Below are 19,973 nucleotides of genomic sequence, written 5' to 3' on the forward strand. Positions count from 1 at the left end.
TGAGTGTGCCACGCACAGGCACGGCCCAGTTCAGGCAGGGGTTGTGGAAGGTTCCCAGGGAAGGTGGCATCTGAGAAGAGATTTCTGGGGCTTACCTAGGGGGAGAAAGTGGAGTTGATGTTAGGAAAGAGGATGGAAGGGAAGGCAGAAAAGACAAAAGCTAAGGGACGTAAAACAGCATGGTGTGCTCTGGGGATTGCAATTTGTTCCATATTGCAGTGAAAAATGCAAGATTTGAGGTGGCTTTTGCAGTAATTCAAGTATGAGGTGATGGGAGTATGTTCTAGACAAAGTCACTGCAGTGGGAAACAGAAATCATGGGTCCTAAGGACTCCTCAGAAGTACATGCAACAGGATGTGTGAATTGAAGGATTAAATACAGGAAGAAGGAAGCCTTCGGGCTCCTTTCCTAGGAACTCCTTTTCAGAGTAGGAGAGAGGACTTTTTTATTTTTATTTATTTTTATTTTTTGTTTTTAATGTTTATTTTTGAGGGAGAGAGAGAGAGACAGAGAGAGAAAGAGTGTGAGCAGGGGAGGGGCAGAGAGAGAGGAAGACACAGAATCCAAAGCAGGCTCCAGGCTCTGAGCTGTCAGCACAGAGCCTGACATGGGACTTGAACTCACTGACCGCGAGATCATGACCTGAGCCGAAGTCACACACTTAACCAACCGAGCCACCCAGGCGCCCCAAGAGAGGACTTTTGAAGTCACCTAATTCAGTCCCTTCATTTCGTGGATGAGTGTGCTGAGGCTCCTAGAAGTTAGATGGGTTGCCCAAGTTTACCCGACTAGTCCAGGGCAGAGCTGGGATCATGAGAACAGTGTCTAGGTCTCAGGGCCAGCATTCTTAGCACTGCAGTGTGCTGACCTGTTGAGGCTGAAGTGACCCTGGGCCCCTAAGCAGAGCTGTTCTGCATGAGGTTGGAAGGACAGGTGCCCAGGTGAGAGGGGGAGCAAGAGATGCACTCTTGCACGTGGAGGAGATGGCACGTGGTGGGAGATGCCATGATTGGAGTCAGAGCAGTGGTCAGAGGAGTCCACCTAGAGAGAACCCGTAGGGCCTAGAAAGATCTCCAGAATGTGGCAGCTGCCCCTAGACGTTAGATGGAGGTCAAAACCAGGTAAAGTGTGTTGGCACTAAGCATAGTGTAAATAGAGAAGAAGTAAGAAAAACAGAAAGCTATAACTTGGAGAAAAGACAAATGGAGTGGTTCTCACAGTTCCAGAACAAACAAACAAACAAACAAACAAAAAACCCCGACTTTGTGAACCTGGTGGAGATGAGCTAATTATGAATGGTTACTGTGGACTCAACACAGATCCAACTGTTACAGAACTTTAACTCCAGTTCAGGAGGTACAGTGCCAACCTGCAAGACAGTACAAGTTTAAAGGCACAAAGATGGCAGATGGCTTGACAAGTAACTAAAGCCATGAGTAAACGATGGGAGTTGCTCTCTTACAAAGTATTGCGGCCACCTACAAGAGGAAGGGGACTGAACTGGCACTGTCACTTAAGAGTTTAGGTTAGATGTAAATCATTTGTCTTCTAAAATACTTTTCTAGGGGCTTCTGGGTGGCTCAGTTGGTTAAAGCATCCAACACTGGCTCAGGTCATGATCTCACGGTTTGTGGGTTCGGGCCCTGCATCGGGCTCTGTGTAGACAGCTCAGAGCCTGGAGGCTGCTATAGATTCTGTGTCTCTTTCTCCCTTTGCCCCTCCCCACTTGCACTCTGTCACTCCTTCTCTCTCAAAATTAACATTAAAAAAATAAATAAACTTTTCTAGAGGACTTTGTAAACAGTACAGGTGATAAAATTCAAAAGAGATCTTGTCACAAAGTAGGAAGAAGGACTGCATCGGATGATTTTCCTGCCCAAAATATTCTTTCATAGTATATTTGGGGAGGAAGGGAGACAAAGACCGAGAGAATCCTATTTAAAATTCAAGTAGTGTTTTTGATACATCATGTAAGGCTCAAGATAATACTCTGTGTGTGTGTTGTGCAAATACACAATGCAGCCAACTCCTCCTCATGGCTTGGTAATTTTGTTCCTTAATCTTGTTTTCTTCAAGGGTGGAAAATGCTACTTTTCCCCTCAGTACACACCATTGTGGACCAAGGCTGCTCTTAGCTTGTGTCTCACTTCCTTGAGAGAAATAGGTAGTGTCTCCTGAGATGTGTGCTGTCATGATTATGATTAAGGAAATACACGAAATACAAATACCGTTATCGTACGGAAGATTAAGAAAATTTAAGTACATACATTACAGTAGGTAGGAAATTTTAAGCCCTATTATTAAGGGTGCTGATTCTATTCCTTGATATATCCAAAGAATATTTGATTTCATCTGAATCTGCCATTTAAGTTCTTCATGAAAAATAATTTGGGATCTGCTAGAGAAATTTTGGATTAACTAATAGAATCTCTAATTAGAGTGCTGCACAGAAACATGACTAGATATTGGGAAGATAATTTTCTTTGTTTTTAATAATTAATTGAACTATTTTCAGCGTAATTCTTTCCCTGCTTGCCTTAACTTTAATGAGAATTTCACTTTCCATCTGTGTGACATTTGTTTGAATTATTTTACATTCATCAGATGATTCACTCTTTTATGGGACAATTTGTGTTTTAGCCAACTAACATTTTTTATTTTAGCTGGTGAAGGTAGTAATTATGCCAAATAAAGCCCATGGCGAGTTAGGTGATTTTCATCCCTAGGAACAGGACACTCTTATAAATCCTTTTAAATTTGACTTCCAGCCTGGAGAACAGCTCCCTCCGGAGATGACTGTGGCTCGATCTTCCGTTAAAGAATCCTCCAGAGAAGGCACCTCTTCATTCCACGCAAGGCAGAAGTCTGAGGTCTGAATTCTCCACAGTTGCTAACTTTTACCCTAAAACTTGTCTGTAAAGAGTGGTCATGTGACATCATTACAGCCTATCTTTTCAAATTTCTTCAAATTTCTTCATAGTCCTTCTCCCACAAATAATGTAAGGGCTTATAAAGTTAAGTAGTCTTCCTCATGCCATAATTCTGAGTTCTCTTTAAAAGATGCTGGAGTAAGTTATGGATCAATTAGGCACTGTTGTAAGTTCATAGGCCAAATCATCATCGCTCTGTTGTTACTTTTTATAAACCTGTTTCTTGTCTCAGGGTGGAGCATATCATGACCCCCACTCTGATGATGGCACCGCCCCCAAAGAAAATAGACACCTGTACAATGATCCTGTTCCGAGGAGAGTTGGCAGTTTCTACCGAGGTAAGCCCAGCCCCTAGCACCCCCTGGGGTCCTCTCTCCCTTCCCCCTCACTACACCTCCAGCCCATGGCCTCCACAACACTTCACTGCCCTGACTTCAGGTCAGTGCCAGTCTTGTCTGCACTGGCGCCTTCCAACACTTCTCTCTGCTTTGTGTCCCACTGTCTTAGTTCAGGCCCTCATGGCTTCTGAGTTAGGTTCTTTGTGTAGCCTCCCACCTGATCTACCTGTCTCCCAGGGTTGCCATCAAACCAGTCCTTGGAATGATCCACTTGAAGCTGTGTTCTGACCATACCACTCATTCATTCAATTAAGTCATATTTATTGATGTCACCTGTGTACCTGGTACTGTTCTAATTTAGAACATGTCAATGAACAAGACAGCCAAAGGTCTCCACCTTCACGGAGCTTACGTGAGAACGAGGAGAGAACCACACTAAATGTAATAATTATGTAGAAAGTAAAGGGTGATAAATGCTACAGGGGGAAAAATAGAGCAAGGCAACTCATTGCCTGCCCCCACCCCCCGCCCTGCCCCCAGGCCTCTACCTCTTACCTGCTAAGAGTCCTCTGGTGGTTTCCCATTGACATCAGAACAAAATGTGAATTCCCTAAGATGACTTTCCAGACATGCCATGCCCTGGCCCTTGCCATCCTCTCTAGCTGCTGCTCCTCCATCTTGAAACACGCTCCTCCCCGTCCTGGGATCGCTTGTTCCTGTCCCTTTAAAGGGCCTCCTTTGAAGTCCTCTGTTGTATGATGTCTTCCCTTTCCACCCAAAGTCCAGTGTGTTCTTCTCTGTTCTACCCATGGTTCCTTGTCTAGGCCTCTAACATGACACAGACTACATGGTACTGATTCTTTGTCTACATTTCTCTCTCACAAGGTTGCAAGCCCCTTTATCATATTTTCCTCTTTTACCCTCATTGACTAGCACACTGCCTAGCAGTTTCCAAGTATTTGTTGTTGTTGTTGTTAATAAATTAAAAAAATGTTTTCAACATTTATTTACTTTTAAGAGACAGAGTATGAGTGGGGGAGGCGCAGAGAGAGAGGGAGACACAGAATCTGAAGCAGGCTCCAGGTTCTGAGCTGTTAGCACAGAGCCTGATGTGGGGCTCAAACCCACTTAACCATAAGATCATGACCTGAGCTGAAGTGGATGCTTAACCGACTGAGCCACCCAGATGCCCCTCATAAATATTTGTTGATTGAATGAGAGAAAATCTTCAAGTGCACTTGCACAGCCTTAAAAAGTATACTTCGAGGGGAGCCTGGGTGGCTTAGTCAGTTGAACATTTCTGCTCAGGTCATGATCTCGCGGTCATGAGATCAAGCCCCAAGACAGGCTCTGTGCTGAGTGTGGAGCCTGCTTGGGATTCTCTCTCTCTGCTCCTCCCGCACTTGCGTGTGCGTTCTCAAAATAAATATTAAAAAAAAAATGCACTTTAGGGGTGCCTCAGTGGCTAGTCGGTTAAGCATCCACCTCTTGATTTCAGCTGAGGTCATGATCTCATGGTTCATGGGTTCCAGCCCTGTGTCGAGCTGACACTGACAGCGGAAGTCTGCTTGGGATTCTCTCCTCGCTCTCTGCCCTCCACCTCAAAATAAATAAATAAAAACTAAAAAAATGTTTTTTAAATATACTTTGATGGTTAACTGGCAACTAAAACAGATGCTTTGGAGGCTGTATGGATTTAGGAGATGTTGACAGAGAAAGGGATCCTCTTTGAAGAGCTATGCAGTAATAGAATGAGAGCCCTTGCAGAGCCCTAGCCCCTAGTGGGGAGACTTAACAGGAAGCCCACCAGGGAAGGGGCAAGGTCTTGGGTGTTCCAGAGGCTCAGCTTCTTAAAGCCTCCAAGAGTCATCATGACCTTCTACAGTCGCCCCCACCCCCATCTTTTGGCTTCTCACTATGCTGTTGATTTGGGAGGACAGCTGGAAAGGGGCAGGAATTGGGGGAGAACACAGACAGTTGCTTGGTCATTTTAACTCAAAACCTGAGCTAAATAAATGTATTGAAGTGTTATCTAGGACTAAATGTATGTTGATTAGGCTACTTGTTCCCTCCCACCTCCGCATTTGAAAAGAGCATAGGGCAATAAATATACCTTTAATCCACTCTGTTTTTTCTCATGCTATGGTTACTTTAGAATCTTAAGGGACTAAAATTTTAATTCAGGTTAAAGTGAGTTAAAATATTCTAGTGTATATGAGCAAATGCCTTTTCTTCTTTCACTGTAAGTTTTACTTCCAAAATGGACCATACCTTTGTTATTTCTATAGATGTCTGGGGTATATACTTTAATATAAAATGTTCACAAAGTTTTGATTAATTAGGAAAGACAGTTTTAGTTTGATTGCAGGTAAATTAAATTGGTTCATATCAGCAAAGCCCCTCATTTGTCTTCCTCATAATCTACTTCAGGGTTTGGCAGGTAGAACTTTTTTTTTTATAAAGTCCAGAAATAAAAGGAAAAGATTTAACTGGGTGAAACATCTGGAGAGATCTGTCATTTCAATGATTCTACTAAATCTTAACTGGATGAAGATTTAGTGATATCATTGAAATGACCGATGTTTCCAGAATACTTCCTGTTTTCAGTCCTGCTGGTCAAAAGTCAAGTGAAATGGTGTCATTTATCTTGATATTCAACCTGTATATTTCTTTTGTGGTGAAATTTGCAATATATTTTGATTTATGACCAAGCTTAGAAATTGACAGAAAAAGATGCTAACGCCCCCACCCCCACTGCAAAGGGCAGGAAAGTATTTACTCATGTATGTTATGGTTTGTCTTTCTGTTCATTCCTGGATTAAGAACTTAGAGGAAAATAGTATTTTTTGCAAATAACCGAATTTCTTTGGAATTTAGTTTTAAACAATACAAAATTGACTCTGCCTCCCAAGTGTAAGGCTTAAAGCACAGTTAGTATATTCCAGCACACATATTGTTAAGAGTCACTTCAGACTAAGAATAGATTTTGCATAGTTGAGTCTTGATGTAAGAAAGCCTCCACTTCAAAGAATGTCAAAACAGTGAAGCGGTGGGGGGGCTGTCCTATTCATACTTTTAAATATCCTATGATGTTCCTCAGTTAATCAGCTGACAGGTCAGTTTCTGTTTTGAATGTATATTGCCTGACGTTAACTGACCCATGTGGGTTAATGTGATCATTACCGGGGCGGGGGTGGGTAGGGGAATGTTCCCTAGAATGCCTCCACCCTCAGAAAACACAAAAGTTATATAAAGGGCAGAGGATTTTGACTTACTTACTTACGTACTTATTTATTTATTTATTTAATTTGTGTGAGAGACCATGCAATCGAATCAGTTAAGAACTGCTTTGGCCAAAAAAGTACCTCAGTGACTGATGTTTTCTTTATTCAGTGCCATCTCCTCGTCCAGACAATTCTTTCCATGAAAATAATGTATCAACCAGAGTGTCTTCCCTACCATCAGAGAGTAGTTCTGGAACTAACCACTCAAAAAGACAACCAGCATTCGATCCATGGTGAGTATTCTGTTTGTTTTTACTCTTTTTTCCAATTGGAGATTGGAGATTTCAAAGAAATCTGGAATACACTTTTTAGCTTGCTTTCTTTCTCAAGAGAGAGTGTTTGTTAAGGAGATGATGATTTGCCATTATTTGTAATGATTTATTTCAAGTTCAGCGTTTATATTAAATGTCATGTAAAAGAAAAATCTGCCGGGTCAATAAATGCCTCACATCTTCCATTGCATTCTTCTGATAGGAATGATGTCCTTCACTGTCTCTTTCGTTGCCGTTGAATCACATAGCGGACACTTTGCTTAGCACTTTGTGTGCACCATCTCGCTTGGTTCTTACAGTTAGCCCTTGAGACAGGGGCGGCTCACAGTCTGTAAGTGAGGAAGCTGCAGCTTAGAAAAAGGAAAGCGCTTGCCTGGCGCTGGACGGCCCATTGCAGGGAGAGGGGAGCCAGGATCTAGACCTAGATGAGGTCTGACTCCAAAGCTTGTAGCTTTCACCTCGATGCCACCTGTCTTTCATTCAGGGTGAAAAGATAGAAATAGGGCAACACCTTTTATGCCACCACAAAAGCATAATGGTAGTCAAAGGTTAAAATGATGTGCCAGCTTTGCTTATCCTTTTATGTCCTTTGCGTCATATGTAGTAAAAAGGTAGGGAGAGAATTATTTTGTGTATTAAGTCTCATCAGCAGATGTGTTTGGGGAATAAGGACATTTTGTTTTATTTTATAAGCTTTTTTTTTTTTTTTTTAATGTTTATCTTTGAGAGAGAGCTGAGCCGAGCCGGTGAGCAAGCAGGGGAGGGGCAGAGAGAGAGAGAGAGAGGGAGATAAAGAAGCCGAAGCTGACTCCACACAGTCAGCACAGCACCATATGCGGGGCTCGAACTTACAGACCATGAGGTCATGACCTGAGCCAAAATCAAGAGTTGGATTCTTAACCAACTGAGCCACCCGGGCACCCTAAGGACCTTTAAAAAAATAATAATAATAATGTAGACGATCCTGTCAGATTTCAACTCTGGTGTTTGTTGCTAGAAGCCATAGAAGGGTCTGAGGTCCTTCAGTACTCCTGACCCTAGGTGGTTGCGTAATTTTCACACTGCTGGCAGGGTTGTATTGAGGTCTTAGTGTTACTGTGCCCTATGGTGAAAACAATTTAATTATTTTTAAGATAATAATAAAAATGATGGTTTTAAAGCTGTAAATACTTTTATAAGCACAGTTTACGTCCATTGCCTTATTTATTAAATGAATTATTAAATGAATGGCTAAGAGGTTGGACTCTTGTCTGTGTGACTTGAACCTCTGTCCCTCAGTCTCCTCATCTGTAAAATAGGGCTAAGAATACTACCTCCCTCAGAGGATTAATGTGATCATCAAATGAAGGAGAACATCAAAAGCACCTAAAGCAGTGCATGGCACAACGTGACTTGTTACTGTTAGCTGCAGTAGTTTATATCTTTAATGTCCTCTGACTTCAGTATGACTTGTCAGGTGTCTCCCCTCCACTTCCTTTGCTGATAAACTTTGATACGTTTTCTGTGTGACTGTAGACCAGCCCTTCTGTACTACAACTTCTTGTAGTTACCAGCTTTGACAAGCCATGAGTGTAGTGTCTCTCATTAGTGAGAATACGGAAGTAGAGAAGAAATGGTTTTTCCTCTTGGTTATTGCATGATGGAGTGGTGATGGTTTAAAAGAGCATCAATTAAAGATTAACATGGTTCTATCAACCTTAGGTAGGTCAGATCAAAACAAAACCAAACATGGGATAGGCAGTATGAACAACATACTGTTTCTTTTTTTTTTTTTTAAGTTTATTTATTTTTGACAGAGAGAGAGAGAGACACACACACAGAGCATGAGTGGGGGAGGGGCAGAGAGAGGGAGACACAGAATCCGAAGCAGGCTCCAGGCTCTGAGCGGTCAGCACAGAGCCTGATGTGGGGCTCAAACTCACAGATCGCGAGATCATGACCTGAGCCAAAGTCAGACACTCAACCAACTGAGCCACCCAGGCGCCCCTGTTTCTGTCTTTTTGATAGTCCATTTGAGTAGAGCTTGGTTAGACCAGGGTATATGTAGAAACCTGGAAACAGATGTTTTTTTTTTTTTTTTAAAAAGAATTAGAGACATAATTGGGACGTTGAACTTTAGACTTTAGACACGTCTTCAACGAGTCACCCCTACTCTGATTCTGCTGTTATGAGGCTTCAGAGAGTTTCAGAATTAGCAGCTTGAATTGCAGTATTCTCTTGTTTCCACTGCCCCTCATGTTAAGACTGCTATGTACTTGTCCTTCGGGAGACTTACCTTTTTTGTCTTTGAACAAGATATCTCATTGGTTCACCATACTGTGTATATTTGAGAGAAACGCAGCTTGATAACTTACAAAAACGTGAACGAGCCTTGTTATGGTAACATAGTGACTCGCTGTTCCTAAATTATCACTTGCCTGAGGGCAGTCTGTTTCTCCTTGATAGTGGTACTTCACATTTCTTTTGGGAAGAGAATATTTGTACAGCAGACATGCTTCGTGCAATGGAAGAATCGAGTTACTAGATCATATTTTCGAATGATAGATATTGTTGGGGTGTCTGACTCTTGATTTCAGCTCGGGTCATGATCTTGTGGTTCGTGGGTTCGAGCCCCACGTCAGGCTCCAAGCTCACAATGCAGGGCCTGCTTGAGAGTCAGTCTCTCTCTCTCTCTCTCTCTCTCTCTCTCTCTCTCTCTCTCAATCTGTCAATCTCTCTCTGTCCCTCCTCTGCTTGTGTGCCCATGCATATGCTCTCTCTCTCAAAATAAAGAAATTTTTAAAAAATAATCATGAAATAATAGATATCATAGTATACTATCCAGGGTAGTTATTTTGGCCATCTCAGCTATCCAGAATCCAGTTACAAACTGGGAGATAAGCCAGAATATCTCAGAACAAGAAAAATAGGGTTAATGCAGTCAGATTCATCCTTACTAATGAGAAAACACCTTCACTCTCCCTATAAGCCTGTTTACTCTTATGCACAGGTTTAGCAGTTGGCCCTGGAGGTTGTCAGGCAAGAAATAATGCCAGGTAACAAGACAGTGTGAAGAGGGAGAAGGATTCCAAATAATAGGCAGGGAGAGGTGAGGGGTATTTTTGCCTTTTCTCGGGCTCCCAGTGGCAGTATCATTTCTAGCCCTTCTGGTTTCACATGTAGAATAGATAATGCATATAGCATATATATATTTACAAAATAGGCTGCTCTTACTTTGCTTAAGAAAGACAAAGTGTATAAATACATTTGGAAAGACTGCTGTCAAAATTGGGTTTAAAAGTAATGTTTATATGGTAAACCAAATTAATTTGAAGTCCCAGTGATTAAGGTAAGCAAAGGATGGCTGTCACTTGCTTGCACAGTCCCAAGCTTTTTCTTCTGGTTAAGTTAGGAATATGTTGGCATCCGTTATTGCTTGCTACCATAACTCAGAAAATTGTTCACTGATTATTTTCTTCTCAGACATCACCTTAGTCCCATGGCCAGGGGAGGGGAGGTAGCAGGGAATGTCATGCTGCTCCCAGAGGGATTCTACTGACACACCAGGATTCTGACCCTCTATCCAACCTGCCAGTGTCCTGCCTTGAGTCTGTGAGCAGCTTGAGGTCACACTCCTTGTTTTCTTTTTCTCTCTGGCCCCAACACCTGACACCAGGCCTACCACGTACACAGTGCTTCGTAAATGTTGGTTGACTTTGATTTAGTCAGCTTTCATTCCTTCCTTTTTTAGGAGAGTCTCTTGAATTTCTCTTTCTTCTTCACCCCCCGTAAAACAACGGTTGTGTTAAATGATGTCAGAGCAGGGGGAGGTTGCTGCCCCCCACCAACTGTGTAATCAGCCCTGGATAACGGGCCAGGTGACTAGCTGGGTGGTCCTTCTCAAACGTCCTGTCCCTGATATGGATGTGACCACCCACCTACCCTCCCCTTGTACTGCTCTTCTTGGACCTGTTGCCTGTACCAACAGAATCATATCATAGGATCTAGAATTCACAAGTGAGATAAATTATGGGGACACACTCTTACTCATTTGTAGTAGTGCTGGTTGTAAATGATGAAGTCTCTGTCTTCATTCTTTTGTATAACACACAGCTTTTCAGGTGCCTGTGTTCCAGGCAGCTTTTCTCCGTGTCCACCCTTCTCTGAGTCTGTCTCCCAGGCTTTCTCCCTTGTTTCTCTAATTCTCTGCCATGTGTGTCTTTCCATGTAGCTTCTCCCTTTCTCTGTCCTTTCTCTCTGTCTCCCCCCAACACACTTGTGCTCTTTTTCTTTCTGACTTCCTTTTTGTGTCTTTTGTGATGCATGCACACTCATGCTTCACTCCTAGCTTTCATCTTCTAGTCCAAGAGTAATTTATTTCCTTTTCTGTTTTGGTCTCTGGAATCTTTCTCTGCGTAAATCTTGGCCCCACCATCTCTGCCCAGCTTCAGTCTGAAGATGTTTTCCTCATCATTCCCCCTTCCCCTGGGCTCTAGTTTATCCAGTGTCTCTGGACAGACCCTGCAGAGGGTCTCTGATTCATCTTCCCTGCCTTTTGTGGTCACAAGGAACTGCAAACCCTGGGCTTTTTGTCCTGCTCCTTCTTTTCTTTCATTACCCTTACGAGCCCCTTTCACTTTCGTCTTACTGGATAGAGACTCTTCTTCCCCTCCCAAATCTGCTCCTTCCCGGCCTAGTGTCTCAAGCCTTCTCTTGCTCTCATGCCAGCATTAACATTCTCACTGTAATGCCCATTCTCGTCCTGAGCTTGCAGTCATGATGAACATGTCCCCCTTAAAGCTTTCCTGGATTGGCAGAAAGCACTTTTACTACCCGGCATACCTTTGAGGTTTTGTTAGACTTACATTCTGATTGGTAAAAAATTCTGCCTGTTAATCTGAATACTTGGCTGTGCTTCTAGGTTAGGTACAGACCCCATTATGGAAGGATATAAGCTATATCATAAGCAAATAGTTCTTTGACTTCTGGAAGTTACAGGACAGTAAAAATATTTGTATTGCTGGTTGGTTTAGATGCTCTCTGAGGTTCCTTTCAATCCTGAGAGTTGTATTTTTGTGATTCCAGCAAACTACACTGTTTTACTGTGTTACTTAGAATCAAACTTTTCATTATTCCATCCTTACCCATTCCATCGTGTGAGGTTTTGAAGTTTTCTAGCTTTCAAATTGTAAATGTATTATTCTGAATTCCGGTGCTAGTTATTTTTATTGGTTGTGTTGTATTATGAAAGTTTTACTTCCGAACTTGGAACTCTCTCATTGATGTTTAAAATTGCAGGTCCTAATGAGTTTCAGGAACACTTGGGCGTACAGTACGTGTTTTTACTTCCTCGGTATTCCCATTAACTTTTAAGCTAAACAAGAAGAGGTGATCGTTGCTCTTTCAGTCATGTTTTCCTGTTTTGTTTTGTTTTTTATCTGTTTCTCTTTTTAAATCTCTTCCCTTATTGTCTTAGATCTTGAGTTTTTGATTTTTCAAATAAATTTTCTGCGGTTTGTCCAACCTTTTTATTATATCTGTAGTACATGTTTGATGTTGAAACTAAAAAGAAGAGTTATAAATCACCAATAATCTTATTACCCAGAGATGATAGCTATTAAGATTTTATTTTATTCCTGCCTTAAAAAAAAAAATGTGTGTATAGACACATATATGCCCCCCTTTTAAAATACAGTTGGGCTCACACTATGTAGGAAGTTTTGAATCCTGTGGTTTTCACCTAGTATTATAGTTTAAATATTTCTTTAGATGACTGAAAATTCTTTGAAGATGTGATTTATTTTTGATAGCTTCATGGTATTTTTTATCATGTGGCTCTGTAATAGTTTATATAGATGTTTTCTGCCTTCACACAGATTTAATCAAGTAAAGGATGCTGCTTTGCTCATACTGTCTTAGAAGTTTTAGTAACTTCTTCACCGTTAGGTGTTCTAAAACCATAAATATGAATGCACTCTCACCTTTAATGCTTTACTCTTGATTTTAGGGAACAGCTAATAGAAGGAATTCAATCATTTTAGAAAATGGCTTTCCACAGTCATACATATTAACATTTTCAGTAGAGCCCATGGAATGTGTCTTTTTGAACAACACCAGTTGGGTTGCTTTTTAAAGACTGTAAATTAAGTAATACAGGGCCTATTAACATACAAGTCACAACTTATTAGGGCCAAGATGTCCCGTTTGCTGTCTATTCATACCTTCTATTTGTACTAAAATACCTGGTGGCGTCAGTGCTATGAAGCTTAATGTTGTCAGTATTTTCAGTTAGAAGCTTTTTTTTCCAAGAGTGCTTTGTATTAAAGCATTCATCTTGTCTATATTTTTTTCTTACCTGATCTATTTTTCAATTTAGTTTCAATAAATAAATACAACATTTTTATAAGGGAATTTTCCAGTTCAAGGCAATTTTTGCTTTTATTTACAATGCTTTTGTAGCACCGTTTTTTGTTTTTTGTTTTTTTTTTTTTTGCTTTGTTTTGTTTTTTATGTTTAATATCTTGAGCCACTAATAATGAACTTGTTGAGTTGGTCTTTAAAAGGTAAATAGAAAAATGAAGATATTGAAAATGTTTCAGTTATTTCCCTTGGAGGGTTATGGAAAAGGCATCCTTTAAACTGTGTGCTTTTCAGACTCTCAAATTCAGAGGTTTTCGACAGCATGAAAATGGTCCTGCAGCACAGTTACCAGATCATTTGTAATAATAGCTCAAAGTGAGCCTGTGCTAAAGGCTAATCATTAACCATGGTTGATTAGATTCAGTTCCTCCTGTGCTTTGTAGAGGCTCTTCACCTACGTGCTTGATTTTTCATGGCTGTTTGAATCTGGTTTCATGCATTTTTTAGTCTTCATTATATTTGTCATATAATGGCAGGAGAACGATTGAAAGATCAATATGATAAAAATGTCTTCCCATTTAGGAAAAGTCCTGAAAACATTAGTCATTCTGAACAACTCAAGGAAAAGGAAAAACAAGGTTTTTTCAGGTCAATGAAAAAGAAAAAGAAGAAATCTCAAACAGTAAGTAGATGGGTACTTTCTATATACAGTGACATACGAGTCTGCATTAGTCTGTGGGTACTTTACATTTTGTATGTGGCAATCAAAGTGAATTATTTTCTTATTGAGATTTGACATGCATACATTGTATATGTGTCTTTCTAAATTCTATACAACTATTTTCCTCTCAAAGAGCCTTTTCCAGATTCCACAGAATCTCTAAGAATAGAAGAAATTTAATTTGGATTACAGAGAACACTTTAAACCTCTCTCAGTAAACACCTTATCCATGTAAAAAAAAAAAAAAAAAAACTATGAAGCTGCAGGATTTAGTTTTCTTTGGGGAGTAAAGATATGTGAAAACTTAGGAAGTGGTTTTGTTTATGCTTAAATCCTGGAAGTTTATAACTAACCATCATTCATTATTCTTCCCTGGCTGGTTTTCCAGTTCCCCTGTTGACAAATGCATTTCTGGGCTGCCTAATCACAGAGAGGAGAATAGTATTTGACATTTCAGGGCTTGCTTTAGTAGGAAGACATGTTTATCTTGTGACTGAACTGTGAAATGGAACGAGTCTTATCTCCTGGGAGCCCGCTGCCTGAACCAAGGTTTGGCTCCATGGAACCGTGCACATCACATCACTGAACCACCCAAGCAAGGATTCTGCTGGTTAGTGACGTGAGGAAACATGGGGAAGCCAGGCCTCCAGGCCAGCGGGAGCTTTCTTCACCCACGTGAGGCCTGCTTCCCCCTTTGCTTGTTGAGTCAGCTATTTTAAATGATTTTGTTTCTATTTCTACATCTTACATGATTGACTTTCATTTATTTTAAAAGGGAAAAAGATTCTAGGATTATGACTCATTGGTAAGTAATGATGAGATAGATGATAGTAGGAAAAAGAATGGAACACCCAAAGTAAGGATCACAGATGTTTTAGAAGTATTAATAAAGATCTTTCTAGATTACCTTTCTAGACTATTCTTTCATTTGCTTATTTGTTACATTGATATATTTCATTGTAAAATAAATGAGCTCATTGTAGAAAAATTGAGAAAAAAATGCTTTCTAATCTTATCACCCTATTGCAACTAGCATTAAGATTTTGGTATATTTCTCCTAGCTTTTACCCTATGCATGTTTGCGGAAAGAAGGTGGTTTTTAAGTTTGTTTTAAATAATAGTAATCCTTGTAGTATAGTTTTGTGTCCTGGCTTTTAATAGTAAATATATCTATCTATCAATCACACATACACACAATATATATTTTACTACACAGATCTTGTTATCTTCATTTTAATCGCGGCACAATATTCCTGAAGTGTTTAAAAAAAAAAACAAAAAAAAAAAAACACTACCTGTGCCTTTAACTGAAATTCACTTAAATCAAAATGCCACTCAAATATTGCTACATTTATTATTTACACTGGATGAATAAAATAGGCCAGATTTATTTAAAGTAGAGGAGCTTAAAATATTTAAAGTGCTAATAAAGTAAAACTTTTATCATTGTCTGTAGAACATACTTATCCATCATGAACGTTGAACTTAGGCTACCTCTCCTCACCACTGTTATTTTTATTCTGAGGATTTTGTTTTTGTTCTTAACCTCAGGTCTGTAGCCACTGTGGGGTAATTAAGTGGAAGAACGTAGCAGGAACCAAGGAATTGAAGGTGTTTTGTGTATAGATTTGGCTTTTGATGTCAGTCTGCATTAGACTAACATTAAACCTAAAGCCCCTGGCCTACTACGGCCTGAGTTGATATGTTGATTGACTCTGTTATTCAGGATCTGGTTCAAATTCTAGGTTTTTAAATTTTAGATTTTCAAAAAGTATAGGTTAGTATAAATAAGAAAATTATTTTCTAACAGTCTCTCCACTTGAACTTACTTTTTTTAGGTTTTTATACATTTCATTTTCGGTATGTAATGTAACTGCAAAATATCTCTGTATAGGCCACTATGCTTTAAGCCTTCCAAGTCAAAAATTGTTTGTGCCTCTGCATTTTTTAATTAAAAGAAAAAAAATTTTTAAGGACTTTGGTATCTAGAGTAAGATTTCCAAAGAGCCCTCTATATCCTGCCAGATCTCAGGCTCCTAAGCCTGGCATTATGTTAACTCTGCCTCCTTCAAGTGAGTATTGAAACAGAATTAAAGGTAGTTTGTTTTGTTTTGTTTTTGTTTGTTTTGTTTTGTTTTTCACTTTCTATGACTCAGCAAAAGGAAACTAGGTAAACCAGCTTTGAAAGATTTAAAGCTTTGTGGCATTTGCATAAGATTAAAAAAAATAAAAAAGAAATGTAATGCCCAGTGCACATAGAGAAACAGGACATTTTAAAACCTCAGTGGGTCCTAAATCTAGTTTAACACCTTTATTTCACTGGTAGAAGACTACCCAGGCCAGTTGTGACCTGCCCAAAGTCACATAATCAGTTGGGAGAACTAGAGGTGGGGTCTTCTAAATAACAGGCCCAGACTCAGTCCATGCCACAGGCCTATCTCTGGTGGAGAGTCTCTGGCCACTGATTCCTGGGAATTCTCTTGTGGTCTCCTTAGCGATGTGAGTTAAATTCTTCCCTGGGATCCCATCATGGGAACAGAATCCTTCATGGGCTATCTTCCTTGAATGGCTTCATGTGTGGTATGAATGCCTTCATATATATTCTCAATCTCTGACAATTGAGCTATCCAAAACAGGGAAGAGTGGTGCCAAAAAATAATTCTGTATTGTAAAGGTGCCTGCTTTAACTCAAGCAAATCTGGAAGCCGCCTTGGGAAATCTGGCCTCAGTTCCACATCCAGAGTTGCATAAGCCCTCAGAGCATATGGTGACTTTGCCAACTTGGTAATTGTAGCCTAGTTAGTTAGTATCTCAATTGGTAATCATGCGTCAATTTAAAGATTGAACTTTGTTTTTTCACTTTGAAAACCTGTATTCTGAATTGTGCCACATAGTTTCCATGGGGTAAATATTTCTTTAACAGCGTGGAACCAGGCTTCTTCCTTGATGGTAGAATCCTGTAACAGTGATAATTCCTCTTCCAAGTGATGTTTTCTGGTTCAATAGACCATGCTCAAAAGGGTTTGCAGTATCTTCTCTTTTTTCCCCCCCCTATAGGCAGATTACATGGTCAATTATTTAGTTGCTGAAGTCCTCTCTAGCAATTAGGAAAAGACTGAAGTTCATCAGTAGCTCTTTAAACATAGTTCTTTATAATAATCGTATTTCTGATAATAAATAAATCCTTAAATGTTTTGTTAAACTCAATGTGAATAGATATGTGTAGGTTTCTAGGCATTCCTACTATAGGTAAGGATCATGACCACACGTTCTTTATATACATTGAAGTTTTTGTAGGTCTTGAATTTACATTGTTGGCATCTTCATGTCCAAGTGAGAAATGACACAGAACTTCTTCTAGGTGCACACAACAGCACAGGGATTCCTTAAGTGACTATCAATATTTAACAGTATCAGGGCTTCCAAGGGCTAGGAGTTTCAGTAAGAACACCTTTTTTTCTTTTCTTTTTTTCTCTTTCTTTGCTTTTTCTTTTTTCTTTTCTTTTCTTTTTTCTTTTCTCTTTTTTTTTCTTTTTTTTTTGCAATTAGTTTATTTGTATCTTATATTGCAGACAGATTCCACCAACGGGGAGAATCCAAGCATCAAGAAATCCCTCTTTCCTCTTTTTAATTCAAAGAATCATTTAAAGCATAGTTCTTCTTTGAAAAAGCTTCCTGTAGTCACTCCACCCATGGTACCCATTTTTATGTATGGTAGCCCTGAAAACTGCTCCAGTAAACTTGTTTTACTGATGACAACAGCATGTCTTTTATTTTCATGGGGTCATATTCTCTTTGTGCTAGTTAAGTACCTGAGCCAGTTCCATAAATTCACTGAAATATCAATTCTTTGCCATTCTGGATTTTCTGAATCAGTTAAGGAAGTTGAAGCATAAAAAGCTATTAAACAAACTAGTGGAAGAACTAGTTTGGGTTGTCTGGTTACCCACTTGTCGGCAGATGGCATTCATAAAATCCCTTATTTCCTGTAAAGAATTTGATTAACATTTACAATTAACAGTGTCTTTTCATTTGACTCACAAAGTTTGTTAACACTTGGTTGGCAGTTTGTTCTTTGAAACCAAGTTGAGTTGACCAAATTGAGTGAGCTAGCAGGCTCCACGAAAACACCTTCTCTTGGTTGGTGATTTGCTTTTTCCTTGCCTGGCTCTAGCTTTTGCTGGTCACTTAATGTAAAGCCAGGGCTTTTGCTTGGCATTTGGCATTATTCTGTGTTCACCAAAATCGGTGAATGGACCAATTGCATTCATCTGGAATTTGTGGCACAAATTTCCAGCATTTTTATAGTGTATAACGCTAGACCCAGATATGCTGGGCGGTGTCTTGGGAATATGATTCAAACCATACTTTTCCCACTTTGGTATCCTTGAAAGCCTGCTAGCCTTCTTTGGGCACCGCCAAATACAGTGTTTGGGTCATTTTCCCAGCAGGAGCAAATTTTTGTTTTATTGAACTGGTTCATAACCTAACTGCAATATGGAATGAGGATACGACAGCAGTTCCTGGTACAGCCCAATTTAACTGCTCTCTCTTACAGCGACTAAAACTAACAGCATGGGAATGCTTTAAGGGTTGAGGTTTTAACAAAGCTGCATGACATCTGCCAATTTTTCCTAATGCAGGGAAAATTATTAAGAGGGCAGCAGAATTTAACTGGCATCACTTGCATTGTGAACGTCGGGAGAGTTTTGGTTTCTTTTTTTTATGGGGGGCGGCGAGGTCGAGTTTCGGTTTCATTTGATTTGCTTTTGTTCTCCTCTTGGGTGTGGTTGCATATCTTAATTAGGCTTATTGGGGTTCTTACTGAATCTTTGTCCATATTCTGCTCTAGGTACCCAATCCTGATGGCCCTGACCTTCTGACGCTACAGAAAGCCATTCACTCTGCTAGCACCCCGGGCAGCAGACCAAAGGAGTGGCGTCCTGACAAGATCTCTGATTTACAGACCCAAGTGAGCAGTGCCTGCCTCACTCCTAGATTCTTAGACTCTGCAGTGGCTGTCTCTCTTGAGTGGAGGGCAGGGTTGAGGAATTTAGCCTCTGTGTTACAACAAGGCTGAGAGCCTCCTCAGAATATACCCTCTCTAATAGCCAGATGCATTTCGGGAGTCCAAATGAATCTTGTTTCAGTGACCCATGTCCTCATGGGAAAAAAAGTGAGGTTCCATTAGCCTTCAGCTAGCCCAGGCTGGGCGTGGTGGGTGGATGTTGGAGGGGATTAAGAGGGATAATTAAGGTGTGGTCCCAGCCCATAAATACTACATATCCTAGAAGAGAGAGAGAGAATCTATAAATAATCATCATTCATGGTAAAAAGTGAGACGTGCCATCAAATGCAGGGGAGGTGAGAGTGGGAAGATGAAGGTTTCGTTAAATGTGGTAGCATATGAATTAGGCCTTGAAAGACAGACATGATAACCTTTCTTGAAAGAATAAACTTATGAAATCAATACTATTTTTGATAGAAATTGAGCAGTTGCATTAGGAACTGCATATTAGACAGTATTGTGCAATCACATTTATCTGCCATAGGGGGAATAAGCAGAAAATGCAATCAGTAAATTTTTTAGGTAACTGAGGTTTATCTCCTTTGAACAACTGTTTTGATTAGGAGTGTTTTAATATTGCATCTTTTCAGTATCCCATAATGAGCCCAGTAACATAATCTAACTAGTTTTTTGATCATATTAATATTTTTATAAACCCAGTATTCCTCTGTACTATAATTTCTGATAGCCTGTATGAGCTTTTGAGGCTCTAGGACTTCTTGTACCTATAGATGGCCACAGATTTCTGTGATTCGGAGGAAGAGGGTCTATTTCCATAGGTTTTTTGTTTACTTTCTTTAACTGTTACTTAGAGCCACTGACACAAGTTCCCAGATTTCACTTGCATTTGCCCAACCTTTTATATTTTCTGCTTCTCACATAGTATAGGCTGGGAGGAGGGAAGGGGACAGAGAAGGTGTAGGGAACCAGATATCCATGTTATTGGACATGTATCTGAATTAAGAGCACAGGGCTCTGAGTGAGGGCCTGACATCCTCTTCCCAGTTTTATAAAAAAGAA

General features: G+C 40.0%; 1 protein-coding gene across 2 annotated transcripts in view; it reads left to right on the plus strand.

The window, feature by feature from the left end:
- CDKL5 (cyclin dependent kinase like 5) overlaps positions 1–19,973 on the plus strand; it is a 198,762-nt gene that overhangs the window by 170,248 nt on the left and 8,541 nt on the right. For both annotated transcript variants that reach the window (XM_049643537.1, XM_049643538.1), the window contains exons 13-17: positions 2,770–2,871; positions 3,164–3,269; positions 6,663–6,786; positions 13,747–13,846; positions 18,738–18,857. In XM_049643537.1, coding sequence (XP_049499494.1) covers positions 2,770–2,871; positions 3,164–3,269; positions 6,663–6,786; positions 13,747–13,846; positions 18,738–18,857 — 552 coding nt within the window. The remainder of the gene's footprint in view (positions 1–2,769; positions 2,872–3,163; positions 3,270–6,662; positions 6,787–13,746; positions 13,847–18,737; positions 18,858–19,973) is intronic.

Source organism: Panthera uncia, chromosome X, assembly GCF_023721935.1.
Source record: "Panthera uncia isolate 11264 chromosome X, Puncia_PCG_1.0, whole genome shotgun sequence".
NCBI lineage: Eukaryota > Metazoa > Chordata > Mammalia > Carnivora > Felidae > Panthera > Panthera uncia.